Here is a 9,143-nt window from a genome sequence, read left to right as displayed (position 1 = left end):
GTCCATGGAGACTGCGGGAACCCCGGGGGCGAAGTTCTTCCGCGACAGCATCTCGGACTTGGAGCGCTGCTGGCTGCGGACAGAGGAGTGGTGGGTCAGTGGTCAGAACCGCGGCCCGGGCGGGCTCGGGCTGGCCTAGAAGCGCACCGGCTCCTGGGCACCTCCCGCTGTCCAGCGAGGGCCCAAACACGCCTTCTGATCGCTATGATGAGCCCTGGTCGGCCACGCGTCTCACGCCACCCGCTCTACGCCCCAGCCAGCGGCAGCGCGCACGGCTGGGGCCCCAGGAGCCTCTGCAGTTTGGGGGTACACTGAGCGGCCTGTTTCGCCCTCCAGCCAAGGGCCAAGTTACCTCTTGGGCAGAGGGACCCCTGCAGTTGGTGAGAGTGAGAGGCGATGTCGACTGTCCTTCAAGGTAAAGGCAGTAAGTGCCATTCATGGGGATGCGTCCAGGAACTGGGTAGACTCAGCCTCCCTATGCTTGGTCTTATCAGGCTGGTAAGTGCCGTAGCATATGGAAATTTGCCTTCCCAACTTAAAATGGTATATTACTGGTGGCTGCCTGTGAGTCACGAGAATTAAGTGCAACATTATAAAGCGTTGGCGTTTTACCTTTCAGGTAACAAATGATCAAAAACCACGGAGATGATGGGAGATTTCGGAGGTTATAGGATAAAATGTATCAGGGCAGAGTTACGTGAAGGTTCATTAAGGAGCCCAGAGTTCACATTTTCAAAAGGCCTCGAATGATTACTTCTATGCAGTCCCTTCAAGAGTCCTAAGGTCCCCTTGATTAATAAATGTGAGAGAGGGAAGCTCCCCACAGGATGGAAAGAGACCCAGAAGGAGGGACGGTGCTGTTTAGCAACAATCTCAGTTCTACCTGCTTCTGCTCAGCCCCCTGGCGGCCATCACCTGTGCCGGAAGCTCTCCCGATCCTCTTTGTTATACTCCAGGGCTGAGGGTCCCCTGCTGGCCCCACTGCTGCTTCCCATGACACCCGACCAGTAGTCAGGATTGCTCTCCAGGTCCCCAGACACGGGGAATTGCTTGCTCCTCATCTGATGGTAAGACTGGCGGAAGCTGCTGTCCTCTTCATGCAGGGAGCTGAGTTCTGAGATGGTGTTGTTATCTGCAGGGACAGAGATTTCTCCGTGTTAGATAGGAAGGGCTGAGACCAGAGGCTGCACAAACTCCCGGCTGGGGGCGTCAGGCCTGTCAAGGGTGGGTTGTTCACCTGCAGGTGGTATTTGTGTTTTTGGCAGCAGGAACTGGCTCCAGTGGGAAGCCTACCTGCTTACTGATCGGGAGGAGTCCTGCCTCTTCTTGGAACAGCAGAACAATTGTTTTTGTTCCACCTAAGGCTAGCTTCCCATAACTCAGGCTCCCTGCAGCTGGCCTGGCACATCATCATCCATGTATTTTTCTTTTTCCTGTATAATTATTTGGTGAGCTGTGATAATCCCAGGTATGTTGGACCAAAAGGGACAACGAGAGAGAGAAGCACATCTGACAGCATCTTCCCTGCTGTTGACCAGGGCCAAGATGGGGCCTCCAGAGCCAATACTGCCACAGGCCTTCGAGGACTGCTCTTCTGCCCGCTTTCCACTGAGCCCTTCCCCACGCAGCAAGAAGCCCACGAGGTCAAGGGGAGTGCATGCCAGCATCCATACGCCTACCTTTAGACCACACTCACCCAAGTGGCACCAAATCCACTCTCCAGGCCTGGAGAGACTTCTTCCCGTGGCCCAGGAGCATTCCAAGTGTGTGGCTGCCATGGGCAAGCTGCTGTTTGGAGGTGTGAGAAGGACAGGGGGTGCCTGTGGCCTGTGGGCCTCCATCTGTGCTCTGGTCCCAGCCTAATAATGGGAGGGTGTGTGTCTAGTCACAGCTCCCTCCTTCCCTAAGGGGCTTTTTGCAAAGCACTTGCAAAAAAAGGATCAGAACCACAGTTGGGAAGTTAAAGCGGGGGCTGGGGAGGGAGGGGGCTGCTGTTTACAGAGCTTTGAAATGGATTGAATTTCATTTTATTTAAAAAAATAAATTGAGTGAACCTATTTGTAATGTAACAGAATCCATTTGTTTTCCAAAATCTTTTCATTAGGACTTTGAAAATATTATTAAAAACAATATTTACTAGGTTTAAAGCCTGGCTATTGAGCAAGAGGTAAGCCAAGATAAGATGTGGGAAGCACAATGTGTCTCAGGTTCCCTCTGATTTTCCCCTCTGAGCTCCAACAGTCCTGGGAAGAACAGAGAATTTTGCCTAGCAGTGCGACAGGCCCTCCCCCACACCAAACCTCCTAGCCCCTGCTTGCCAGGAACACAGCCTTTACCTTGAATGCCATTAGGTTTCATCACGTGATCAGTTGGTTTTGAATTATAATCTGATTTTTAATTGTTTTCTATCTCTTAAGAAACTTTTCTCTAAGTTTCTGCTTATTTTAAAGGAAAATAACTGAGATACTTTTGATTAATCAATTCTAGAATATTCCTTCTTATGATTCCTATGAATTCCAATTTCCTAGGAACTATATAGAAAAGAAATTTAGATGAGACCTCTGTAAAGTAATGTTGTTGGCTCAGACCTTTCCTTAAATTTCAGGAAACATGACCTTTTTCATCCCTCAGGTAGTGAGAGCTATCCCTGTTTCCCTACTCATGGAACAAACTGTCCAGGATGTGCATTACACTAAAATTGCTGCCACTGAACACAAATGTCAGCATCCCCACTTCAGAGACAGCCACTGAGGTAGCTCTAAGGAGAGGTAGGCAAACTGTGAAGGGCTGGGCTTTGTGAGCCACAATGTCACAGCCACTCAATTCCACCATCCTACATGAAGGCAGTCAAAGAGTATATATAAGTGACATGGTATGGCTGTGTTCCAGTAAGACTCTATCTACAAAAACAGAAGCTGGGACATCTTTGGAGCAGGGGATATTGTTTGCTGACTCCTGCTCTAGAATGTTCGGACTTGAAACATCCCAGGAGCAACCTACCACTCAAAAGGGCAAGGCAAATAAGGACCATCCTGCCTAGACCTGGGCCTCAGACTCCCAGCCTGACTCCCTGCTTAACCTGAAACCATGAGATCCATGTTACAAGACCTCCAGGAGGGGCCCATTCTGGGACCCACCCTAGGGTTTACTTTGCTCTTCAGAAACAGAACCAGCCTTTCAAAGTAGAGCAGGCTCTGTTCCTCTTCACCTCCATGCATAGTTACTATAATGTCAACGCGCAGCTTCCAGTGATCTGGGCTCCCGTCCCCCACTGGCCCTGAGTACTGGTGCTGGCCACTTTTCCTCTTTGCCTCACTGTCCTCCTCCGGATCCAACAACCTCAGAGTCCTTTCCAGTCGCAGCAGTCTGGAGCCCTAGGAACAAGGAGGCTGTGGTCGCCCCAGAAACTACAGCTCACAAGCTTCTTTGGTAAAGATCACAAGACTGGGACTTAGAAGAGCTGGGTTCCACCCTGCATCTGTCACTGTCCCCTGGCCTTCTGTTTCCTCATGGTTACACTGCAAAGGTTGACCAGGCAGTCCCTAAAGTCCCCAGTAACTCTGAGTTTCCACTACCTTATGACCGGCTGGCCCCTGGAGACCATCTGGGTCAATCAGACAGGGGAGTCACCACCTGGACGAGAATCCATTCTTTAGTTTTAATCTTAATTGTTAACTTTTTCTCTGAGCTGTGAGATGCACAGATTTCCTGCCCAGGCTTCTGGATTCCAACTCTGTCTGCCCCTTACAGGGATCCATGACAACACTGCTACCACTAGTTTGTCAAGTGCAGTGACATCTGCATTCCTGACATTCCAATCTGGAGATGGTCTTTTTATAGACCGCTAGGTGGGAGGGTGCAGCAAGGGCTACAGCAGACGGCTGGATTTAGAATTGCAAACTGGGTGGAATATGTTGTCCTTCATCTGAATAAAGCTCCTGTAGTCTGGGACTGTTTCCCCAACAATTCCATCAAGTCTGTCTTTGGTTCCAAGAAGAAGAGGGTTCAAAGAAAGCGCGTCGTGACCCACTGCCATGCCTGCCAGCACCCTCTGGTAACCAGCCATCCCCCTCAGCCTGCTCTGTTCTGCATCCCAAGACAGACAGTCATTTGAAATCCTCCCCAAAGAATCAGCTCTGTCAGCTGCGAGAGTCTCCAAGGGCTGTGTGTAAGTGAGGTTGGGGCCCCACCATCTGCAGACTTAGTAATTACAAGTTCTCTGAGCAGAGGAGCAGCCTCCTCCCAGCCCTCAGTGGCCACGTTGGGACCTGGGGGAAGGCAGCTCCCTTTCCCAGGGTCACTGTGTCAGGCTCCTCTGACTCTCACGAGGTGAGTGGGAGGCTCACTTCAAGGCTGGGCCCCTCATGCTGGAAGACAACTATCGCTGAGGCTCCAGATGCTGTCCTTGCTCTGCATATGACACTGGGGACGGTGTTTAATAACTCCTTCTAACCGTAGGGTTAGGAAGCCAGGTGTTCAATACTGGCTGTGCCCTGGAGACACCCAACATAAAACAAGGGTGCGTGACTGCCCTGCTCTTCACCCCAGAAGCCCCTGTGCTCCCTTTGGTGTACGAGAGCTGCCAGCACCCCAATAGCTGTGGCTCTGCAGGCCCCGTCGCTGCTGGAACAGCCACTCAGTCCTGTGTGACGCAGAGCACAGAAAACCAACAGATGCTCACATCTGCCTCGCATCCTTCTGGCTGGGTCAAACTGAGCCAGCTCCTTCTCCACATAGTACAGGACCTTCATGGAGTCTCTCTCTTTGTCGGCTTGGATCCGGTAACCTTTGCGAACTGTCGAGAAAGCACAAGAAGGTGAACTAAAAAGGAAAATAGAAGGAGAAGGAAGCTTCCATCTTACCAAGGTGAAGACGTGGTTCCCCACGATAGCAATGCCTTTCAAATCACCCGGAAGTCATGATCCACACACACACAGGGCCCAGACCCAGATCCCCTCTTTCAGAGGGTGGCACTGGAATGGAGGAACTAGAAGTCCACAGCAAAACTCCCCTGCAGCCAAGTGTCAGTCATTTGTCACCACTGCTCCCATCTTCTGAGCCCCTCCAGCTCCACTTAAGTCTCACCTGCTCTAAGCCTGTGCGTTCCACAGGGCAGGCTGGGGGGTGTCTACACACTCAAAGGATTTTCTCGATTCAGGACCCTTGTCACCCCACAGCCTGAGGCTCACACCTCCCCTAGGTGGGAGGAGCTCAGGTACCCACACATCACCTCTAGTCACCTGGGAGGTGGCCCAGACACTCCCTAAATGGGGGGGGGGTGCCTAAGAGCTAAGATTCGATTTTAGACTCTATGCCCAGTCGTACAGAACAAATGTGAAACACATGGGTTTCCAATCACAGTTCCACTTCATTCTTCAGCATTTTCCTTCTAGGAAAAGGAATACTATATTTTAGACACCATTAATTCAACCTGCAGCTATGTGGTTGCAAACAGGTGCTGTTTTCAGGGCTTAATAAAATACCCAATGAAAGCAGTAGAGATACATTATCTCCTCCTGTCCATCATACATTGTCAGGGCCGTGTGAGCCCTGGACCACCTGAGTCTAGCCCGGCGTCAGTCCCGAGTGTAGTCAGACATCAGCAACCTACCGCACAGTAGGAGAAACGGGGATGAGAGACACAGGCACGATGGGATGTGGACCGAACAGTAATGGGAAGGGGATGGCACAGGGTACTGCTCATGCGCTGGGTGCTGCGCTAAGTGTTTCCACTCATGCCTCCCAGTGCCCCAGGAAGCACTGCTCTTATCCTCTTCCTCTGGCTGAGAAAATCTGAGCTCAGGGATTTCACCTCTTCTCCGGAATGACCTGGAGCACCCAGCTGGACGGCGTGGTCCATGTGACTGACGCTGGGCTGACCCAGGGCATCCTGCCTCTCAGAGCCTAAGGAGGCAGTTGAAGAAGATGGGTGAAGCCCGGGGCAGGCCTGCTCTCAGGCGACTGCGGCTGTGCAGTCTGCAGCTCGGACTGTCTCCCGGTCAGGAGGACTGTCCGGCAGATGGAACGCGCCGGCCAAGCCCAGGCTCCCTGATCCCAGATTGGGGCAACACCAGGAGCAAAGCATGTGCCTCCAGAGGAAAGCTGCTTCACAGTCTCTGGACACACTACACGCACGGCGGACAGCGCTCTCTCCATGGAAGATGGAAAGGAGAACCCACAGCCCCCTCTCCCCAAGCCAGGCACCAGAGACAGGGAAGCCGCCCGCTCACACACCCACCGGCAGGTGCACTGACTTTGGACAGGAGAACATACTGGGCAGTCCACATCCACCTCGAATTGTGAAATAAAAGGGAAAAATGAGAAAAAAGTTAACAAGTCTGATCACATGCTTTCCAGTGGGACCTTTCCCAGAGTTAGATCCCTCATCCTTATGTGGAAGCAATTATTAGCAGAAATGATTTTATTTATCAAGCTACACGTTCTCCCATCTCTGCAGAGGCGTTAGCAGAGTCGTACAGACAGTTCAATTAAAATGCAATTATCCCACGGAGTGCGCTGTCTGTACCAGGCAGCTCGTCTGACGATGAAGCACTGGGCTACGGATGGGGACTGGGCATCCTGGGGGCAGGCCGCTGCTGGTTCTTTGAGGGACCCCAAACAAACGATGGCCTGCAGGACTCGGTTTTCAAGTCCACAAATGCCACCGACCCTTCCCACACTTTCAATAATCTCTGGAAGAAGAAGGAACAACTGAGCCCAAGCCGGAGGAGCGCCAGGAGCGCCTTGTAGTCTGCCTTGATATGTCTCCTAACTCACAGGTCATTTAGCTGGGACTTTTATCATGGGCCTTGCTACATTCTAGTTTGTTTCAAGTTGTTTATACAATGGCCTCATCTTCTCAAAGATTCCTGAAGGAAACGAATCCCACAAGCTTCCCGTTCCTCCCCTCCCCCCGGAGTGTGCGCTGGATCCCTGCCAGCCTGGCAAAGGGTGGGGCTGTGGGTTCTTAAGAGAATGTCCATCCAGAAACCCTCAGCTTTCTGAAGGAAAGTACAGGGAGTCTCTGTTCACCTCCACATCCCTACACCTGGCACAGAGCCGGCACATTCCAGACTCCTGTGTGTTCAAAGAATGAGTGAATGAGTGAGTGAAAGAATGAGGGAATGAATGAATAAATGGAAGAAAGCATCAATGAATGAAGAGAAACTGAGAACAGAAAAAGTACTTCATGGATTACAAAGTATGGCACAGGTGGCCCCATGGGTGGTGTGTGGAGGGTTTTGACCAGGAAGGGAAAGCTGGGATGGTGGTAGCCTGAGGGAGCATCAAGGTTTGGCTGAGTTTTCATGGTTATTGATTCGGGTGATTATTTCCAAGTAAAGAATTCCAGCGTGTTTGTAGGATTAGGGAGGAGCAGCTCCGCCTGCAGCAGTGGCTTGATGGAGGAGTTCTCAGTGCGTGGCACTGAGGTGGTAAGCAATCAGTGGCACTGAGGTAAAGGTCACGTGGGGGCTGTTGCCACATGGAACCTGCTGTCCCCCAGTGGAGAGATGGCAGCTGTGCTGAGCAGCAGCTGGAGGAGCCTCCGTTAACTGCAACTTGGGCTGCAGCTGAGATTGTTTTCTGCGTCATTATAAAAACTGATACTCCTCATCATGATACAGACTTGAGTGTCCGGGCACAGGTTGTCAGGTTCTGCAAAGTTACAGTAACTACAGCCTCAAACAAAGATGACAGTCTTGTCTTTCGTTACTGCAGTGACAAAAAGACTCCCCAGTGCCAGATCCTCCCAGCTTTGACTTCTCAGTCGCAGCAGCTAAGTCTTCAGAAATGAAAACTCTTCTAATTGGTCCAAAAAAAGTGGCAAAGTATTGACCTTTAGATTTTATGGGCACCCTCCATTTGGTTTTGGTAACTAAAATTCTAGACAATCCCTCGTTTGAGGATTTTGTTGGTGGTTGTGTTGTTTTTTTTAATGGTAAGCTACAAGTTGGACTGTGTGGCACACTAGATCATTCTCTCCTCTGGGAGAACCTGGCTGTGTTGCCTATGTGCCCAAGAGAGAGCTCGCGGCCCTCCTCTCCACAGACAGCAGTTTTCTTTCTGACCTGCACCACAGAACAGTCTTTCCACTTGAGGCCTTGTAACTCTTACTCATTTTATTTCCATTCACAGTTCCCAGTCACCTCCTGCTAGCTGCACATTCCTTGAGGGCAGGGAAGATTTGTAGGCACTCATGAAACGTTTCCTGATTTGAAAACATAGAGAATGGGATCAGACTGATTTTCATCTGTGACTTGAAGATCAAAGAACTCTGACATTTTAATAAGAAATGTCCTAGGCTATTGGCCAAAGTCAAAATAGATGGGAAATGGGGCTGGGGTTGTGGCTTAGTGGTAGAGGCTCGCCTAACACTGATGAGGCACTAGGTTGGATCCTCAGCACCACATAACAATAAATAAATAAAAATAAAGGCAGTGTGTCCACCCACAACTAAAATAATATTTTAAAAAATATTTGGGAAATGACTTTTTCCTGGTGAAGTTTGAGTTTAGGATCAATGGTTGCTTTATTTCTATTTTCAAGTTAGTCCTGGCCCAGTCCTTTGGTTGGTGGGGCTCTTCTAATTTATCAGCCTTGCCAGCGTGGACTTGGGAGGGGAAGCAGGGATAGTCCTGATGTCAAACCACAATTTCAAAAACTCTTACTCTAAGGGATTTTAGGATTTTGACCCAATTAAGGATCAACTACTTTTCAGCTAATTTCTGCTTTACAGCCAAAATCCAGCTCATAAAGCTTGCGGAAGAAGTCTCTGCAGTAGACTCCCATGCACATAACCCTGTTCTTCCTGTCCTGTCCTAACAAGCTAAGGAAGGCTGCTTATGGATGGTGGAGCAGCTGCCAGATTCCACCCCCAGGTGACAGCAGCTCAACTGTGGGAGAGTGATTCTTAAAATGCGCATATCCCTCTATACATACAGTAGGCATGTATGCATATATATATATATATATATATATAGAGAGAGAGAGAGAGAGAGAGAGAGAATCTGTATACATACAGTAGGCATGTATGCATACATCTATATCTATATATATATATAGAGAGAGAGAGACAGAGAGAGACAGAGACATAGAGAGTATCTCTGTATACATACAGTAGGCATGTATGCATATATATATAT

The 9,143-nt window shown here is 50.0% G+C and overlaps 1 protein-coding gene across 1 annotated transcript in view; it reads right to left on the bottom strand.

Annotated features, from left to right (window-relative positions):
- Ildr2 (immunoglobulin like domain containing receptor 2) overlaps positions 1-9,143 on the bottom strand; it is a gene marked incomplete at its 3' end in the record, with an annotated part of 62,942 nt that continues 53,799 nt past the window's right edge. Inside the window, exons 9-11 of the mRNA XM_015491639.1 lie at positions 4,682-4,795; positions 916-1,132; positions 1-73 (exon numbers count right to left, since the gene is read on the bottom strand). Of these exons, the coding sequence (XP_015347125.1) occupies positions 1-73; positions 916-1,132; positions 4,682-4,795 (404 nt within the window). The remainder of the gene's footprint in view (positions 74-915; positions 1,133-4,681; positions 4,796-9,143) is intronic.

This window comes from Marmota marmota, unplaced genomic scaffold (genome assembly GCF_001458135.2).
Source record: "Marmota marmota marmota unplaced genomic scaffold, marMar, whole genome shotgun sequence".
Classification (NCBI taxonomy): domain Eukaryota; kingdom Metazoa; phylum Chordata; class Mammalia; order Rodentia; family Sciuridae; genus Marmota; species Marmota marmota.
The sequence above is the reverse complement of the archived record's forward strand: the minus strand, read 5'-3'. Positions and strand labels throughout refer to the sequence as shown.